The sequence below is a fragment of the Leptonotus elevatus genome, chromosome 9 (assembly GCF_054856555.1).
Source record: "Leptonotus elevatus isolate MCC_2025b chromosome 9, RoL_Lele_1.0, whole genome shotgun sequence".
NCBI classification, from domain to species: Eukaryota; Metazoa; Chordata; class Actinopteri; order Syngnathiformes; family Syngnathidae; genus Leptonotus; species Leptonotus elevatus.
The window spans coordinates 1,453,260-1,474,077 of record NC_141247.1 but is presented as its reverse complement, the minus strand read 5'-3'; the positions used below and the strand labels follow the sequence as shown (position 1 = coordinate 1,474,077).

The 20,818-nt window shown below is 40.5% G+C and overlaps 2 protein-coding genes across 6 annotated transcripts in view; one reads left to right on the top strand and one right to left on the bottom strand.

The window, feature by feature from the left end:
• The window catches only part of LOC147167833 (tectonic-1-like), a 96,097-nt gene extending 85,547 nt beyond the window's left edge, over positions 1-10,550 (bottom strand). Inside the window, exons 1-2 of one of the 3 annotated variants that reach the window (XR_015095979.1) lie at positions 10,062-10,550; positions 5,604-5,721 (exon numbers count right to left, since the gene is read on the bottom strand). Coding sequence is in view for 2 of the 3 variants with exons in the window: in XM_086085050.1 (XP_085941176.1) it covers positions 5,604-5,721; positions 10,062-10,356 (413 nt within the window). In the remaining variant the exon portion in view is untranslated. The remainder of the gene's footprint in view (positions 1-5,603; positions 5,722-10,061) is intronic. The other 2 variants (XM_086085050.1, XM_086085049.1) reach the window with 2 other exon arrangements.
• The window catches only part of uvssa (UV-stimulated scaffold protein A), a 90,597-nt gene continuing 79,814 nt past the window's right edge, over positions 10,036-20,818 (top strand). Inside the window, exons 1-4 of one of the 3 annotated variants that reach the window (XM_086085047.1) lie at positions 10,036-10,676; positions 11,481-11,605; positions 13,111-13,264; positions 15,352-15,528. In XM_086085047.1, coding sequence (XP_085941173.1) covers positions 11,496-11,605; positions 13,111-13,264; positions 15,352-15,528 — 441 coding nt within the window. In that variant the 5' untranslated portion in view covers positions 10,036-10,676; positions 11,481-11,495. The remainder of the gene's footprint in view (positions 10,677-11,480; positions 11,606-13,110; positions 13,265-15,351; positions 15,529-20,818) is intronic. The other 2 variants (XM_086085048.1, XM_086085046.1) reach the window with 2 other exon arrangements.

Below are 20,818 nucleotides of genomic sequence, written 5' to 3'. Positions count from 1 at the left end.
ACCCGGCGTGGCTTTTTCTGTTAATCTGACTGGCAGAACCACCTGGTGAATCTGTGCTGGCATGTCATCCTCATATTTCACTGATGGTGTCATCCCAGCACACGGCGAAATATTTGGGTCCATTTGTCCTGGCCTGCACAAGAGCAACGGATTGGCAACACTCTATGCATACAGATTTACTTTATTCCAAATCTCTTGATGCCTATTGGATTAAATCTGATTTGTTTGTTTCCATGTCTGTTTTAGAACATCAACTTTTGGACCGGCATCATGGAAGGGAGACATCTGACAGCGAGCTTGCTGGTGACATGTTACAATCCTTGCCTGCTGCACTGTGGTCTACTGACCCGACTGATGTGGGCCTGTGTAAAGTTGCTCCAGTAACTTTTGAATTAAAACCAGACTCCATTTGGGTACCACAGTACCCAATGAAGGAGGATGGACGACTTGGCATCTCAGTAACAATTGATGGTTTGCTGAAAGCAGGGGTTATTTGCAAAATTGATAGGTCTAGCTACAATACTCCTATTCTCCCAGTAGTAAAGAAAACTACTGGTGAATTTCGTATGGTGCATGATCTCAGAGCTATTAATGCTAAAGTTTTGACACCCGGTGCCAAATCCTCATTCTGCTCTGTCACAGATCACTCCATCACACACGCATTTCACCTGCATTGATCTTGCAAATGCATTTTTTTGCATCCCTCTTGACCTGTCTATGCAGAAGTATTTTGCATTTACGTGGAATAATGAGTGTTACTCCTACACCCGGCTTCCTCAGGGTTTTGTGTTGTCTCCTGGAGTTTTCAATGCTTCCCTTCGACAGCTGCTGTCACCTCTCCAACTTCCTCCTGATGTTCTTTTGGTGCAGTATGTGGATGATCTACTCCTAGCTGCACCATCCGAGGAGTCCTGCCTTCAAGCTACACAGCTCCTTTTGAGCCACCTGGCTTCGGTGGGCTTGAAGTGTTCCAAAGGCAAACTCCAAATTGCCCGACCTCAGGTTTCATTCTTGGGTCGACTTATCTCGAGGCATGGAACAGGTATTTCTCTGTCACACAAAGATGACATTTTGCAGCATCCCAAACCGACAAATGTCAAACAAATGTTGGCTTTTCTGGGTCTGTGCAACTATTCCAGACATCATGTTCCGGATTTCGCGGAACTGACTCATTCTCTCAGACAATTAGTGAATGAAAAAGGAATGAGAAACCTGTCACATGCTCTTAATTGGACTCCAGCTGCTGAGAACTCTTTTGTTCTGCTGAAACAGTTTTTGTCATCAGCTGCGGCTCTTGTCGTCCCTGATTACACTAAAATGTTCTTCCTGGATGTTTCTGAAAAATCCATCAGTGTGTCGGCTGTTCTTTTTCAAAAGGGGGAAAATGGTAATAGACATGTTTGCCTTTATGCATCAACACCTCTTGAAAAATATGAACAACATGATCCTCTTTGTGCAGCTTTTGCTTCAGCATTAGCTCGCCTGATTCAGAAAACATCTCATATTGTGTTACATCACCCGCTGACAGTACGTACATCACATAGTACAGTGCAGTACATAACCAGCCAAGCATTTACTATGACAGGGGGACGACAGAGAAAGATTGAATCAGTTCTGACACAACCTCACATTTTGTTTGTACATGAGGGAATTAACATGGCAGAAGGCATGTTGGAGGGACAATCCCACTGCTGCACTCAGCGAATTTTGGAAGAGAACTCACTGAGAAATGACCTTTACGACATCCCACTGGACGACTCAGACTTGACGTTATTTACGGACGGCTGTTGTTTTAAGGGCAATGATGGATTCCAATCAGGTTTTGCTGTAACACAGATGATTGGAACAACGTTTGACCTGATAGTGGCAGAGGGACTCACAGGGCCACAGTCAGCTCAAAGAGCAGAAATAGTGGCTGTGACAACTGCATTAAAAATAGCAAAAGATAAGACTGTGAACATTTACACTGACTCTGCGTATGCGCATGTGGTGGTGCATACAGCCATAAAAGAATGGCAAAGAAATGACTTCATGACTGCTTCAGGGACACCTATCAAACACCATCAAGACATCTTTGATTTGAAAGACGCCTTACTACTGCCTAAAGCAGTAGCTGTGATAAAATGTAAAGGACATTCAAAAAAGAATGATTTTGTGTCAGTAGGAAATGATTCGGCAGACAAGGCGGCAAAACAAGCGGTGGGTTACAGCCCAACACTACAATTGATGGTGAGCGAAGGTGAATTAGGAGAAGGACAAGAAATAACCACAGAAACAATTAAACTGTGGCAGGAGAAGGCCAGTCCGGAAGAACAAAGTGTGTGGCTGTCAAAAGGAGGACAAAAGGATGGAGCAGGTATATGGTAGAAATAAGGTAAATATATCCCATCGCAGAAACAATTAAAAAACCTGATTTCTGAAGCCCATGGATTGTGCCATGTTGGCACAGAGGAAATATTGAGACGACTGCGCAACTGGTGGCATCCTTACTTGAGACAAATTGTTAAAAGTGAACTGCAGGACTGCAGTGTTTGCAATAAATTTAACAGTATGCCTACATCTAAACCTCCTCCGGGCACTCACGATCCAGAAGTGACTGCCCCGGGACAGGTAATTTCAATGGATTTTACTGACATGATAAAACCAATAGAAGGATACCGATATTTGTTGGTAATTGTGGACTCCTTTTCCGGATGGCCTGAGGCATATCAATGCAAATCTGACACAGCAGAAGTCGTGGTAAAATATTTGATTAATCATTACATACACATAGGTTTCCCAGAAAAATTAGATAAGACAATGGAACCCATTTCAGAAATAAACATCTACAAGAAGTGGAAAAAGCATTGGGGCTAAGACATACATTCGGGTCAGTATATCATCCCCAATCCCAAGGACAGGTTGAGCGAATTAATAGAAATATTAAAGAAAAATTAGCTAAAGCACTGGCCTCGTCAAATTTGAATTGGCTGCAAGCTCTTCCTATTGCATTAATGAATGTGCGAATGTCACTAAACTCAGCCAAAGGCTGGACTCCGTTTGAAGGTCACAAAAACAGACAATTTCCGGCTCCTACGGCACCGCTGGGAGAGTCGCACATTGCAGGACCTCCAGTACTCAAACAGTTAGCATCTACCTTCTCCAAGCTAACAAAAAAGTTGCCAGATGCTCCTTTAGAAATAAATGATTGTGAATATGTGTGGTTAAAAGTGACTAAAAGAAAATGGTCTGCCCCTAGATGGACCGGACCCCACAAGGTCACGGAGAGAACGTCTTGTGCAGTGCGCTTGCATAAAAAGGGGGACACGTGGTACCACATCTCATCTACCAGGCCCGCCGGATCCGCCTCTGGCTCAGCGATCCCACCACCTGCGGACCACCTGACGACCCGACCTGAGGGCCACAACTGCTGATCCAGTATCCAGTGTCGAGCTGCCTCCTATGAGGACATCATTCAACGGAGATTGAGTCAAGTGCCCTTTTTCTGGGCATCATTTCACAACGATTGAGTCACATTTTGGGAAGATAATCCCGGTGACCAATCCTTGCATCTCTGGCAGTTGACCGGGGTCCTGAAAAAAAACTAACACGCCACTCTTTTCATTCAACAAAGAACTTCATCACGAGATGGCTTTGAGGCGGGAACACATCTCCAAATGCTGCTACATCACGACACTTTTTCTCATATTGATTTTTATGCTGATCTGGTATTTCTGTAAGCCCCTCGGTCCAACTTTGAACGTAACTACAACACATCGTATTAAGCGAGGTATTGATTCTCCACGCATTCCCTGGATCATATCCTGGACTTATAATAACTCAATTGCTGTGACAGTTGCCCCAAACACGAACACCTCTGTTAAAATTCAAATTAAATCTTTGAAGGGATTTAGGAGTGACTGGGTGAAATTCGCTGCTTTGTTAACCACGTGCGGGTGTTGCTGTATTCCATGTATTCGTTCTCTTTGCTAAATAATTATTACCACGGCTATTGAAAAACAGGACGTACAAAATAAGTCTTCTTATATGATGGTTGAGTCTATTGCTTCTGCTAACACTTCCCCATTCATGCCCACTGTTGCATCCAATGTGGGGGATGAAGATCCTGCTGGTATTTTCCTCAAAAAAAATAAATAAAAAATGTTTAAATGTTTATTGTGGGCTCTTTCGAGCCCAATTGAAGGAATGTTAACATTGTTAACATTTTTTAGTGTTTCAATTTATATTTTAACCATTTTGAATTTAGTTATAGCTATGTAGTAATAAGAAAACAGTTAATTAAATTTTACTCGATGTATAGTGTCTTTGTTCTATTCCCTGGGAAAGGAATGTCTAAAAAGGTATCTGTTCTTTATCTAAAGGGATATATGTTTAGAAAAGTGCAAAGCAGACTTTCTGTCTATAAATCATCAGGTCAAGAAAGGGCTACATCTGGAGTGGACTAAGATACGAGCTGAAGATTTATTATCTGTTTTTTGTACTTCACTCTTCCCACAAGGACAGGAGACGGAAGGGGGGTGGGGGGGGGACTATTTTCTGTAAACACTGTTTTTGTATAAGTTGGGATGAGTCCACAATGAGGACACATTTAGGAAGAACCGCTGATTCAGTGGGTTCCTTTTTGACTTCAGACACTTTCTGAATAAATCTCTTGCAAGGAAACCTCTTCACAGATGTCAACTTTGAGTTTTATTTTAACACGCAAGAAAACAAAGAACGTTTTCTATCATCCTCCATCGACTTTTTCAGCTCTTCCACCTGTGTTGAGACTTTAGCTAGCTCAGCACCATACTTGTTGATAGCTGCTAATATAGCGTCATTGCTAGCACTCGACGACACAGTCGAATGTGCCAATTTTCTGTCGTCCTTCTTCAGTCCCATGATTGAAAATGAGCAAGTTTCACTTAAAAAAAGATTCTCATGCTTGGTGGGCAAAAACGGTGTAGCAAAAAAAGGCAAAATTTAGACACTAAGCCTTGTGAAAACACGTCTACTCCATTGCTGCGCACGAGCGCCCCAATCCCCACCCCCACACACAAAAGGGCTGTCAGTTTAACGTGTTAATTATGAAAATTAACACAATTAACGTTATAAGTACCACAGCCAAGCCATTTGACCTTTCTACATAGAATACCCAAAGGACTGCCAAGTGGCTGAGTCTCACCTTTTATTTGCAAATGAGGAAATGACAGGTGTGATCACCTCCATTTGGCTTTTCTAATTTCAATTCCAATAGAGCAGCAGTTGGCTGCCCTTTTGGCCAAATATTTACTCATTTAGTCAGGTTCCATGAGATGAAATCTGCGAAAGCATTTGAAATTTGGCTTATTGAGTGACCCGTAGGCATCAGTGGCACGTCACTACCTACATGCATGCGCCACTAGTCAAAAGCAGGGTGACATCAGACGTGGACGCGAGGGCGATACAGTAGAGCGAGGCAAGCTTACGTGAACCTTTGAACGGCAAATTTATTTATAATAAGAACAAAGACGGGAGAAGCCTGAGTTTCAAAAAGGTTGGTGTAAACAGTAGCAACACAGCATTAAGCTAAACATTTGGTCCCACTCCCACCCACACCATTATAAATGTGTGCAGACACTTGCCTGATGGTGAGCATTGAGCAGTCAGTGAACAGAGCGATCACCTGACTACACTCTCTGTCGCAGCAGCAGTTGATGTCGCAGAGACTCTCGTACTCATTGCAGGAACACACATTGCCAACTAGAACGTAGAAACATCATATAAACATGCGATACACATGAAACTATACTGTAGTTTTCTTAGAAAATAAATAAATAATGTTGGAATTTGATACGCACTGCACTCTGCATGTAATTTTTTTCATGCAACAAAACAATTTAATCTCGTAAAAAAATGACCGTGAATAAAATAAAATAAAATGGTATTTGAACCCGTGAACTAAGGAATAAAGTAGCACCTTTGGGGGGAAATGCTCTAACTACTACTCCAGCAGCTGTTACACCTCTATCGGCGCAGAATATGTACTTGTAGTTCTTGCGCAATTCTGGTGAGTTGCCGGTCACGGCAAAATAACCACTTCGTAATTTAAAATAATTGAATGAATGGTCGAGTCATGAACTGGCCGTGCTTCCTGCCTCGCTTACCCGCTTCTGTGTCTTTTCACAAAGTTTTCATTTTGTTTTGCCACCGAAAATAAAGGATCCTATCAGCATTACCAGCCTAACCCGAACCATAACCCAGAGAGTATGGGCTATTATCCGAACTACTGGCCTAACCGTAATCGTCAGAGCATAAGCTGTTATCACTATTACCAGCCTAACTCAAACCCTCAGAGTATACAAGCTGCACAAGTACGCACTGCCAAATTCTTGGGAATACATTTGGATGAATTACTTAATTTTAAAAATCACATTGATTTCCTTGGCAAAAAAACTCTCTAAATATGTGGGCATCTTTACCATACTGACACACTTTCTTCCAAAACCGACGCTCCTCACATTATACAAAACTCTATTTGAACCCTATTTGCATTCCTGCAATGTAATCTGGTGCAACACTTTTCCAAACCAATACAAAGAAACTCCAAGCTCTCCAAAAGAAGGTGGTGCGTATTTTTTAATGGTCTGAATACAATGCACCCTCCTGCCCACTCTTTCATCATCACGGACTATTAAGACTTCCTTAACTCAGTTTGTACCATAACGCATGTTTAATGTATCAAATTGTTAATAATTTGATTCCTCATCTCAGCGACCTTATTCCTGCCTGCTCCACCCAACATGGACATAACACCAGGTACAAAGACATCATCACAGGGAAAAAGCAAAGGCTCAAGACAACCAGTTCAAGTGTTGCATGTTATGGCTTGATATAAACCTCAAAACCGCCCAATCTCTCCCCACCAAGGAGACTGGCTACTTATATATAATTAGCTGAATCCACTGACTGGGATCAATGTTTGTTTGTTTGTTTGTCATTTGTGTAGTGTTAGGATGTTTTGTTTGTATGTTTGTTTGCATTTGTTTAGTTTGTTGTTTGTCTCGTTTCTGTTTCGAGCCCCAATCCAATAAGCTTTAAGTAGCTTCTAAGGGGTGTATTTTTCACATGTCAATGTGTATTTAGATTGCCTTCATGACAAATGCCAGTTGTGGTATTCCAACATGTGAATAAATTGAACTTGACAAAAAATTGTAGTTAAAAAAAAAAAAAGTACAGCACGGAATTCGGAACCGTGACCCTGCACTTTCGGAGATACCACCTTAGTCTGGTGCGTTATGTATGTGATATACTCTTTTTTTTTTACTTGAGTCCGTAGTGTTTTTTATGCCTAGGTACAAAGAGCGATGTACAGTATTTTGATATTTAACGTGTGTACTTGATGATGTTGTGACTAATCCCTCGCACAAACATTATGGGACTTCGCGACTCCACAAGCACCATGAAAAGACAAATCATAGCAACAGACTTGTGAAATTCTCGCCTAGGTGTATAATAGCGCCAACAATTGTATTTCTCTTAACCGTCTGAGCTAGGACTGTTCACATATGTGACATATGTGCCACAAATCACCATATAGCCAGTATTTTATTATTATTATTATGATTGCTATAGTAATTTGCAGTGATAAAACATATATGTTATCTCTCATTTTTCAGTGACACATATTCACAAAAACACCCTATTTAGCCTGGACATAATTTGAATTCCTTGTATATAAAAATAAATAACAATATTAATAATATTAAAAAATATATATATTTGATATAAACATTATTTTTAAGTAGTACTTAGTAGTTACTTTGCCTGGTAACGAGTTACTTTTATTATAAAGTAATTCAATTACTAACTCAGTTACTTATTTGTGCAAGTAATGAGTAACTACAACTAATTACTTTTAATGTTCCAAACTTCCCAACACTGTTTATTATTTATTTATTCCACGGAGTTCTGTTCACCGGCTCCGTCTCAGTGTATCTGATGAGTCACGTCGATATGCGCATGTGTGTTTGTTCAAATGCATGTGTTTTCTGAAAAAAGAAAAACAGATTGTACTAATTTTTAATTTGTTAGGCTACTTATTTATTTACTTTATGATTTTTTTTAAGTCAATGTTTACGTTATCTTCAAAATATATATACATTTCAATGTGCACAATGTAAGAGTCATTTGGAATTATTATGTTACATATTTATATCCTTATTATTTAAAAACAAGTCAATGTTTAGTATTGTTTACATTATCTTCCATTTTAATGTGCCTCCTATGTTCTTAATTTATGTAGTAAAGTAGGCTACTTAAAATTGAGGTATTGCATTTAGATGTGAGGGAATGTGGGTAAATAATACTAGGAGATGGAGATTGGGGTATGCCTCCCTTCTTACAATCAATCATGTTACAATCAATCATGTTACAATAAGTGTAACGCAGTAGCCTAATGCATGTGTAAGACCTGTTGTGATTTATAGATATAAATGTACCAAAAGCAGTTTTGTTTGCATTTTGGTGGTTCGAGGAAGTTTGAAGAAGATAACATTGTATGATATATATGTTAAGCAAGTTACGTTACACTAATATCTCGCTATATCGTCAATATTATATTTCAATCGTTGTTGTAGACATAATTGCTTACATGGTTAGTGGTCAAAAGGCACTATAAAGTAAATAAACTTCAAAAATATTACTGATTTGGGGCTGTGTGTGAAGTGTCTTGCCCAAGGACACAACGACACATGACTTGATGAGAGCGGGGATTGAACAGCTGACCTTCCGGTTACTGAATGACTGTCTCTACACCGTGAGCCACGACCGCCACAAATCGACAACACTGGCCATTTCGAAAATGGTTACACAAAATGGGGTAGAGGGGAGGGAAAAATTTAACCCTATTATTTTCTTATTTGAACAACAAACAGGCCAGAAAAAGAAACCCACACATAATTAATTCAATTTTGGCAAAATAAATGGCCAAAATGACATACCGCACCAGACTATAAGCATTACGCCACAAGCTCGTGCACATTCACTGGTGTAGTATTTATACTTGTTGTTGTCTCACAATTCACAGCAGAATAGCGCTAAATGTGAGTCACCCAAAAATAAAAAAACAAATAAAAAATCTACTTTGTTAAAAAAATACTGAACAAAAAATTAAATGCAAAAACTTTTGTTTTTTTCTCCCATTTTTTATTAGATGAACTCAAAGATCCACATACACAATATCACTGTTTCTCTCAAATATTGTTCACAAACCAGTCTACATATGTGATAGTGAGCGCTTCTTCTTTGCCGAGATAATCCAGAACCCTCCACCACCACCCCCTAATAAAACTAAACTGCACCTTTCAGAGTGGCCTTTTATTGTGGGCAGTCTAAGGTACACCTTTACACTATCATGGTGTCTAATCATCTTGATATGGCACACCTGTGAGGTGGGATGGATTATCTCAGCAAAGGAGAAGTGCTCACGATCACAGATTTAGACTGGTTTGTGAACGTTTGAGAAAAATGGTGATATTGTGTATGTGGTAGAAGTTTTAGATCTTTGAGTCCATCTCATAAAAAAATGGGAGCAAAAACAAAAGTGTTGCGTTTATATTTTTGTTGAGTATAAATCTTTAGTTTACAAAGTGGATTATTTTTATTTTTTTTTACCGTGACTGGCAGCCCTCTTGCTAGCGCTATTTTGCCGTGAATCGCGCGAGAAATCCCGTTGTGTACTTTTATTTTTATTTTACTAATTTCTTGACAACATAATGCTCTGAGGGTAATGGTTAGGTTGATTATACCAACAGCAGCCTATGCACTGAGGCTTATGGTTAAAATAAGGATGGTAATGCCGATAACTGCATATGCTCTGACGGTTGTGGTTAGGCTAAACATGCCGATAGCAGCCTATTTTCGGTGACAAAACAAAATAAAAACTTGGCACCACGCCCAGAACATGACTCGTCCGACGACTGACCAATTGGAGCCGTTCACGGTAAAATAGTGCTCGCAGGAGACTTGCCGATCACGGCAAACATATCCACTCCCTTTAGTCTCCATTGCTAGTAGTTTTAAATCAAAGGTTGTTTTATTACCGTCAATCACGGGGGTCGGTAGACGATCTGAGATAGTCGGGGTCTCAATATTTAATGGCTGTCCATTTGGAACTTTGGTAATATTGTAACTCGAGATTAAAGTGTAAGATTCAAAGTCAGTGGCCTGAGCCAAAGCAAATGTTGAACTATCCAGAGATTCGCCGTGTGTGAAATTCCGTGCTGTCAAATTCACGTTGTAACCCGTCAAATTTTCGTTTGGGGTGACGACTGCAAACAATAAAAACATATATACGCAGCAGAGGACAAACCAAAACATAGCAACCGCGACCGCCATGCTTTGTTTAGTTACTAAGAGGAAGATCTACCCACGACGACCTGTCCTCCAAGTACTTCCGGGTCATCTCGCTCGGCCAGTAATCACGAACATTTTTGACATGGATAGGAAAGGAAAGGAAAGTTCCTAGGCAAAAACGAGAATCCGAGGAGGAACCAAGAAGAAGAACATGGATGAACGTCGATCTGCCACAACAGTTGGCAACAAAACTTGTCCATATCGAAACTACTGGAAACGGTTGACGATCGGCAAAAGCTCGTACAAACTGATCTGAATAAGATATCTGGGACGAGGTTTCGATCCTAACAAGCTGTCACCGGGTAAGTAGTGTAGAGTAGAGGGGATTACAGTTATTTTATTAATGTTGTAATCGCCATTTTAGTGGCTAAGGATACAAACAATTCCGAACATCCGGGCATTGCTGATATCTCCCAAATTCCATACCCACACGACACTCTACAAGTATTCATTAATAGAGAAGTGTTCGAGACCGCAGGTAACAAGCGTGCGATTATTATTTTTTTAACGTCAAGTAGTGTTACAGTATTTGTATTATTATTTTTTTGGTATATTTCGCAGCTCGTTTATTTTTTAACCATTATTCAAAAGTGCAAGTATACAAAGAACCTTGTACACATTGATGAACAAACACATGCCAGGGCACGTACATTAAAAAAGTCTATAAGTAGTACAATTAGTGATCGTTTTTAAAGCCTTTTTGTTCAATGAGCTACTAATCAATTTCATAATTTGCATTCGCGGAGATAGAATTTAGCTAAAATGATCAACGAGTTTATAGCCTAATAAAAAATATACACAGGTGTGTATTATTCATGTGAATGTCAATATTGAGTTAGCAATTAAACACATATTTTTTGGGGGGAGCAACACATAATGCACTCTAAGCATTAAAATAAACCTCATAAACATACATATACTTAAAGAAATTGCATCGTAATTGGCATATGAGCACTGCATTACCATTTTAACAGTGGTGCCAACTATTGGTAAAGCACCATTAAGTGGAGTGGAGTTTGTATCTTACAAACATGTTGTGAGGAGTTGGGTGAAGAAATGTACAGGCTGCTCTGAAAGACTGATGCTGTTAATCTGTTACTCCGCAGGAGTTATTTTCAGGAATGGAGTTGTCTCAGAGGGACAGGCTCTCTGAGCTTGTGGAGGATCTTACCACTTCTGGACAGTTGCAGATCAACGGGGAAAAAATGAAGAAAGTCAAAAAAATATGCAAGTAAGTCAAATCATTAAAAAAAAAACCTCATTCAATTCCAGCCATTTTTGGAAAAGACAATCCATAGTGTCAGACATTTTAGTGTTTTGATTGATTTTTCAAGACTTGCAGAACTCCGTGTTAAGTGATTATTCATACATCAAATCTATCAAATGTAAGAATAGACTCTCTTCTTTCACCAGGAAAAACTATTTTGAGTTTGCCTTTTTGCAGCTTTTGTGAAAGCTATATAAATAAAGATGAGTTGAGTTTTCCGTTCTCTAGTAATCAGCAGTAGTAGTAGCTAAATTTTAAGAAATTTAGCTGCATCTCACATAATCCAGAGAAAAATAGCTTTTTATGTAAACAAATATTAAGCAGAGCAAGAGAACTTTGATGCTGATACTTTCGGTTTTGTAACACCTCAAACATGTCTGAACAGTGGTTTCATTCTATAAATCAGGTAAACAACACAGGAATGGTTTTTGATTGCAAAATAATAAATCTATTTCATGATATACAAGTACTGTGGATGACGACAACTCACCACAATGGCACGTCCGCCCTTAGTAGCTGTTCATATGACAACCTCATCATCCTTGAAGACCTGAACATATTCTTAAGATTTTTGTTGTACTTTGTTTCATTTATGACATACACATACTTCTGCTAACAAATATAAGATATACTCTTTGAATTTTTTTAACATACAAGGCTAAAAAAAAATATATAATTTTTTTTGTGGAACTGTTTTGCTAATCATATGCGGCATGTCGCTAGAATTTTTTTTAATTTTTTATTTTAGACTAGATTTTTTTGTTTAGACTGGACATAAATGTTGATTTTGAGATTTCTCCACAAATGGACTCCTTGAGGTCTCTAGTTTAACTTCCCAGCAGCACAAAAGTTAAAATTGTTATAGAAGTGTATGAAAATAAGCAATCATTAGAACAAGTGCATCTAGCCAACATGTTGTTTATAGCCGACTTTAGCTAGCAGCATGTCTCGGAAACCTGCATCGAATAACCTTGAGTTCCTCGCTGCTAATGTCACTTAACAAATGATTCATATAAATGGACATAGCAACCAAAAAAAAAAAAAATACACCATAATGTGACCATTGTGCACGAAAGTGAACAGAATGACACACGTCATAACAGTCATCCTACCTTGGAGCAGAAGCTTTGTTGTCGTCGGTCCGGATACCGGCGATTTGTAATCCAAACAGAGATAATCTTAAATTCTGGGATCTCTTTCTTAATGAATCGATTTGTACTTTTAATTCAATTGACTACATTCACACACTGACGAGCAGTCCGGCATTGGCACGTCACAACATTTAATTACACTCATTCCCGACTCACTGTCAGTGAAGAGCAGTGACAGCCTGTCAATCTGCTCTGCGGGGGCATCTGCGTGGCTGTTGTTGGAATTGTATAGTATGCTAGGCTTCATATATTTATGGAGTTTCTATGAACTCGTTCTGCACTCTGATTAACTATTTTTGTTGTTCTTTTTCCTTGTAGGGACTCTAACGACTGCATCAATCATGTCTACCACTCACTAATGTCCCAGCTCAACCAAGACCATGCTGAGATCCGTCTATCGGCCTTTCAGATAGCCATTGAGCTTTTCCCCAAATCACATCACTTCAGAACACTCCTCGTGGACAACTTCCAGGTACAGGGGTAAATTTAACCTTTAGTTTTTGTAATATTCACTCTAAAGGAATATTCGTAGTGAAAACACTTATCATAACTTCTAATGAAACAGTCCGACTTTTTTGATGGTTTGTCCGCTGACAGAAGAAACTACAAATTCTGAGCAGTGTTAATTTTGACAATACATTTTTATTTAGTTTTAGTTATAGTCTTTTGACTAAAACAAATTAAAGTTTTAGTCATAATTTAGTCATCTTATTGTATTTTAGTTTCAGTCCAATTTTAGTCAATTAAAATACAGAGCAATTTTAGTGGATGAAATAAAGAGCAATTTTAGTCAACTAAATTGACAATTTAGTCGATGTTTTCAACTTTCATACAGAAAATTATAACACACCAATTCGTAACTGTAGTAGACACATTTAACACAACGGTGTCTATAGTAAACGTTGTTACTATGAAACATGTTGAACTGACTATAGGCCATCTTAAAACTTAGTTTTTACTTAAATAATAACAAAAAGTGCATCATTGCCTTAGATTAATTTTACAGCTGACAATGAATGTAAACATGTTTGACTTTGAACATTAAATAATGTGCAGTCAACAGTTTCTGAGTGGCAGCGATGACCAGCCAACGTGGCTGGTGACTCTCTAAAGTTACTAGCCAAACAGAATTTCCACCAACCGATTTTTTTTCCCCAGTGAAAATGTTCTCAGATTTTTTTGTCTTTTTGAAGTCCCTAAACATATATTAACAACAGTATGTCTATGGCAGCATTAGCTATTTTAAGAGATTGTTGTAGGCCTAAATTAGAGATGTTCATGTCAATTCTGGTGGCGATTGGTAATACAGTAATTTCTGAACTACAAGCCGCTACTTTTGTTACTTGCATTCGACCCTGCGGCTAATACAAAGGTGCGGCTTGTCCATCAGATCACTATTGGGCGCACTATAAAGGAAGCGCAAGAGCGTCAAGCAGAGCAAAACAAACCAAGTGAGCCCAAACATAGTAGAGAGACAGAACGAGAGTGAGACAATTTGCGCCCTCATTATGTAAAAGAAACATTTAACACCGGTTTACAGTCGGGTGTGTCTTATATGTGTAACAAACTTGAGTATTCCCCAAATTTAGCTAGTGCGGTTTTATGTTCATGTGCGCCTTGTAGTGGCAGAAATTACTGTAGTTAACACGCTAAGATTTTTTATAGTAAGCATCTATGGGTAGGAAAGCTGAATGCCAATCCAAAATACTGTGGCGATTGTTTTTATATTTTCAGAGGTTGAACTGGGCATATGACTCTTAATTTAGGCCTACACCAGTCTCTTAAAATAGCAATATGATCAGTTTGTTTACGATTGGTCGTAGTTTTCTGAAATTAAGCGTGTGTGTGTGTGTGTGTGTGTGTGTGTGTGTGTGTGTGTGTGTGTGTGTGTGTGTGTGTGTGTGTGTGTGTGTGTGTGTGTGTGTGTGTGTGTGTGTGTGTGTGTGTGTGTGTTTTGCGCTACACAAGTGACTGAAAGAGGTACTAAAGACTAAGTCAAAAAAATTTTTTTGTTGCTAATAAACAGTATAAACTGGTGTCTACTAATGCTGTCTAAATGTCCTGGTCATTATTTTGACATTTTAGTGCATGTTTGTTGAAAGCTTGAATTTGAGTCAAAAACCGTGTTTGGCACCATCTTAAAGTTAAACACTGGGATAAACGCAATTTGGCTGTTTGTCCTCTTATTTATTACATGAGAAGTCAGTTACTATGTCACTTCTAAAGTGTGACGTAGTCTCATACACACCTTCTTAAACGCCCAACCCAATGGTCCTCCAGGCAATACCTCCTTTGAGCGCCGATTTAAAATTTTAGTGAGGTGTGGAGCAAGAGTCTGATTTCCTTTTGAGTTACGCTTTAAATTAAGACAAATTGGACCAAGAATTGAACAAAAATTAAAATTTCTCACCATCGAATACATACAACAAATAAAACACCATCAATAATTGAGAGCATCATTCAACAGTACCTTTCAATGACAAATTGATTCACTGTGACTAAAATGTCTTATGTAGACTTTGTCTTAATTCATTTTTACCTATCCTTCCTCTCTGGCAGGAGCTCTTGGAGTTGACAGTCGAGACCAACTTTGAGCGGCCCCTTCCCCCTCCTCAACCAGTCGCCAGGAAACTTCGGTCACTTGCTGTCCAGACTATTCAGTCCTGGCAATCTTCTTATGGTTCAGCATACAAGAAGTTGGAGCTGGGCTATCACTTTCTCAAACAATTTAAAAAGGTGAGCAACATGAGGTATCTTCTTCTCATTGCACCAGTGGTGATTACGCTAAGACTGCAAGGGAAGCTCAGCTTCCCCTAAATGCCCTTCGCCCTGTAAAAAAGAAAATGATGAAATGTGCACTGCTGTGTGTACAATTCATTATGCTTTAAAACAGGGGTGGCCAAGTTTGGTCCTCGAGAGCCACTATCCAGCCTGTTTTCCATGTTTCTCTCCACTAACACATCTGGTTCATGATCAGGATCGTTATCAGGCTTCTGCAAAGCTTGCTGATGAGCTGATCATTAGATTCAGCTGCGCTGAAGGAGGGAGACATGGAAAACAGGCTGGATAGGGGCTCTCGAGGACCGAACTTGGCCACCCCTGTTTTAGAATACCTTAATCTTTTGTTCAGAATTAGCTACTTATCACAAATAACTAACGCGACTTCCTTGTCATTCATCCCTGCGGTGCCGTGGCACTTTTATTCGCTTACACAGTCGGATGCTGCTTCGTTGAGTGGGTTGTTCCACTACACGAAACGCGGACAGTCATTGGATAAATGCTGGGCTTTTTCCCGCACATCGGACGTGCAGTGTCTTTATGTGGGGCTTTATGGAACAGGGACCAGGCATTCGGCTATTGCGTTATGATTGGATGATCTGTCTGTGGCGTCAAGAATTTGCTTCCCTTCATTTAAATGACCAGCAGCCGCCACTGCATGGCACATAATGGATAATAAGTAGTACAAGACTACCAATAGGCTGTTGAGATTTTATTGAATGGTTTACTTAAAGGTTCATGTGACCCCTCTGGCGAAAAGCGGAATGGAAGCCAGCGATGTGCACGCGTCCAGAGTGGTAGTTTTATTGTGCATTGCTGATCATAAATAGACCCTATCGCATTTTCGTGACGAGGCCTTACCTTTTTAGCAAGCTGTGTGTCCCGTTTCATCCTCTTAGGTTTTTCCACCTACTCTAATATTAATGCTGCTCCACTGTCACCTCCGGGGACAACTCCCGTTGCATGTTGCCAAACTTTCGTCCCGATGGTCAAACAAAAGGAGCCACCGGGGAGACGGAGGGTCGCACTGCAGTCTTGGTTTATTATTATTTTGACATACTTTTGTATCCGCTGTCGTACACACTTGTCTTTTCCCATGGTGTCGTAGAAATACTCCCAAACACTTCTGCCTTCCCAGTGCTTTCGCGGAGCGAGAGAGACAGCGTGCATGTGCCTGACTTCACGCTCAGGGAGAAACCTTAAGTTGTGGTCCCGAACCCCCGATCATTATTTCACTCTACAGGAAAATAGGGGCAACAGCCCTTGTGCCTTAGTAGTAATATGGTTATTTTAACACTCCAATTTGCGTCGATATTGTGACATGCACCTTTAAATTTCCTTTAAAGGTGCATGTGCTTGCTCTGTCTTCCCCCACCCCCTTGACCCTTCCCCTTCTTCCTCTCTTTCTGTGCATGTGTTGGGCTTTTCTGTGCGTGACTACCGTTGTGTTATACTTTACATCCAAGAATGTTTTTTTTATTACTGATAAAGTATGTTGACAACCAAAGCTGATATGTCATGTTTTATATGTGATATAAAAAATGGGTGTGGGCTATCAAGACTGACAAGTACTCCTAAGAGTAGTCTGACTACTCTGAAGACATGAAGCTGGCGTTTTTCAAACATGGAAATAATCAGTAAGATTCCTGTTTTTGTCTACCTTGGTTCCTCACAGGCACACCTCGCAAAACATTTTTCAGACAATCTAATAGCCATCATCTACATTTTTCATCAGAGCTTTCTCATTAGCTCATCAGGATATAGGTTTCGCAATGGAATGATGAACTTTGCCTGTACGAGAAGGATGACAATGATGATTAACTCATTCTCTCCCAGCCATTTTCATTGAAGCAACCCCCTTAACTCCCAGGTGTTTTACTGGATTTTGACTGATTTCCCAAGGCCCACAGAATATTGTGTTCCAATGCTATAAAGAAAGATTAGCGTCTCTTCTTTCATCAGAAAAAAAAGTACATTTGTATCTGTTTCCGTTTTGCAACAATTAGCATTATAATATACAGTCGTCAAAAGTTGTAAAGAACATAATGTCATGGTTCTCCTGAGCTTCCAGTTATTTCTACAACTCTGTTTTTTCTCTGAAAGAGTGTTTGGAACAGATACTTCTTTGTAACAAAAAAAAACATCCATAAAGTTTGGTTCTTTTATGACTTTATTATTGGTTAACAGAAAAAGTAACCAAATCTGCTGGGTTAAAAATATACATACAGCAACATAGTATTTTTGGTGACTTAGAAAGTTTGCCAATGAAATGAGCTTCATACCATTGCCTCTTAACTTCTTGTGTGTGATTTTGAGTGACTGCAACTTCTCTGAGGCCATTGAAATAGGGTTCATTGGATACCAAAGCCCACAAACACTACAATCGACAGTCAAAGGAGCTCAATTGTTCGCAAGCATAAAGTGCATGGCACTGTTTATCACTGCCATGATAAGGAAGAAAATGCAAACTATCACCTGCTGCTGAAAGAAAATTGGCCAGGAGGGTGAAGAGTCGACCAAAAACCACCAAAAAGCCGATCTCCCAAAAATTAGAAGCTGCTGGAATACAGCTGTCAGTGTCCACAGTCAAGCGTGCTTCGCCATGGACTGGGAGGCTGCCATGCAAGAAGGAAGCTCTTGCTCCAAAAGCAGCTTAAGGCTCGACTGAAGTATGCTGCTGACCATATGGACAAAAATAAGACCTTCTGGAGGAAAGTTCTGTGGTCAGACAAAACAAAAATTGAGCTGTTTGACTACTATGTCCTGCAATCCGTTTGGAGGAGAAAATGTGAGACCTTAACCACAACAACACCATGCCTATCGTCAAATACGGCAATGGTAGTATTATGCTGTGGGGCTGTTAAGCTGCCAATAGAACTGGTGCTTTTACTTTGCTGGGTGGCAGCTGCGTCTTGGCCGTTCCCTGGGTCTCTTGGGGGGTGCTGCGTTGCGGTGTTCTCCCTGGTGTCCGCGGTCGGCGTGGTCCGTCGCTCCGGGCCCGGCGACGCGGTTCGGGGCCTGTGGGCCTCCGGGGTGCCCCGTGGCGAGCCCTATTGCCCCGCCGGGCTGGTCCTATACGCCCGGTGGGGTGGGTGGGGGTTTGGTGGGCGGGTGCACCCGATTCTGGGGGGCTGGGGGTGGGGTCGGTGGTGGGTGGCGGCTTGGTTTGGGGGGGGGGGTTGCTGGGTTGCGGGGGTGGATGGGGGTCGTGGGGGGAGCGGGGGCTGTGGGCCGGTGGGGTGCCTGGCGGGCCTGCCGTGCCCCGTCCTGCTGCGTTGGTGTGGGGGCCGTGTTGGAGTGAGGGGCGCTCCTGGGTTTGCTCTCCGGCCGGTGGATTGCCCCTTCGCGCTGCCGTGACCTGGGGGGCCCTGAGGTGTTGTGCTTGCTCTTTCCTGGCCGGGGTCGACGGCTCCCCTCTTTGGTGGAGGTTTTCATGCAGGCCAGATCCACCACACCAGCATCTATCGAAATTCAAACACAATCTGCTTCCTTCTCTGGTCGTTGAATCGGTGGAGGCTGATGTCTGTGGATCTTATTCTGCTTCATCTATCCTTCCTTCCTTTCCTCAGTCTCTCCTTTGGTCTCTTGAGGTCTCCCTAATTTGTTGGAATTTAGATGTTTCTGGGGTTGGTGAAAGACTCTGGTTGGTAACCCGGTGGGTAGTAGGTAATGTCTGGTCGGTGCTGGATTTCACTTTCCTTTCTTTTCTTTGATCCTTCCTCGGATCTCCTGACAACCTCACGACTCTAGCTGGATTCTGAAGTATTCGGTTTAGGTGAACGGTATGGGATTTTTCATAGGTTTTAGGTGAACTAATGAGTACATGCACACACGCACACACACACGCACACACGCACATGCACATTCTCACCCACATACAAAAAAAAAAAAAGCAATGATGATGACATGTCAAATCGGTAAAATTACCGAATGAACAATACTGAGCTCTTAAAGAAGAAAATAAAAAGAGCTGGTGCTTTACACAGAGTCAATGTGATAATGAAGGGGGAGAATTAACTTCCATTTCCCCCCCAAAATCATCAGCTCAAAGCTTGGGTCTTGGGCACAGTTGGGTGTTCCAACAGCACAATGACCCAACCACACATCAAAAGTGGTAATGGAATGGCTAGAATTAAGGTTTTAGAATGGCCTTCCCAAAGTCCTGACTTATTAAACCCCATTGAGAACATGTGGGCAATGCTAAAGAACGTCCCTGTCAGCAAGCCAATAAATTTAACTGAACTGCACTAATTCTGTCGAGACGAGTGGTCAAAGATTCAACCAGAAGCTTACCAGAATCTTGTGGATGGCTACCAAAAGCGCATAATTGAAGTGAACATGGCCAAGAGACATGTAACCAAATATTAGCATTGCTGTATGTATATTTTTGACCCAACAGATTTGCTCACTTTTTCTGTTAACCCTGAATAAAGTCATAAAAGAACAAAAAATCATGAATCTTTTTTTGTGACAAGAAAGTATCCATTCCAATTACTCTATCAGATTAGAGTTATAGAAATAACTAGGGTTGTGAATTGCCTAGTAGCTTTGATCTGTATCACGATTCATAGGTCACGATTAGATTAGATACCGATTAAAAAGTCAATTATTGCTATTTTTTTCCAACTCAAATTTAGAAAATACTAATCAGTAAACTTGTACATGTACACTGCAAGATTTGTATTAAAATGTACTTCAGGCCTATAACTGTGAGCCACTGTATTTAACAAACATTCAAGTCAAATTTTAAGGCTTAATGTTCCATTAATATAACATTCTTACATGCTTTAAGTATGAACCCTAACCCTAATTAAGACATTTTGTTGGAACATTTCCATCAAATATTGCTCTTAAAAAATCGATTTGGCTGCATATTGAATCGATATGAGAATTGTGCGCTGTAATATCGTGATAAATTGCCAAAACTATATTTTTTAACACCCCTAGAAATAACTCGGGAGAGCCATGACATTATGATCTTTACAAGTATATGTAAACTTTTGATCACAACTGTACATGGTATGTCAATTGAACACTAAATCAGTGGTGGGCAAACTTGGTTCTCGAGGGCCGGAGTCCTACAGGTTTTGGATGTTTCCCTTCTCCAACACAGCTTGTATATGATCAGCTCATCAGCAAGCTCTGCATAAGCCTCATAACGATCCTGTTAATTGGAATCAGCTTGTGTTGAAAGAGGGAAACCTCCAAAACCTGCAGGACTCTGGCCCTCGAGGACCGAGTTTGCCCA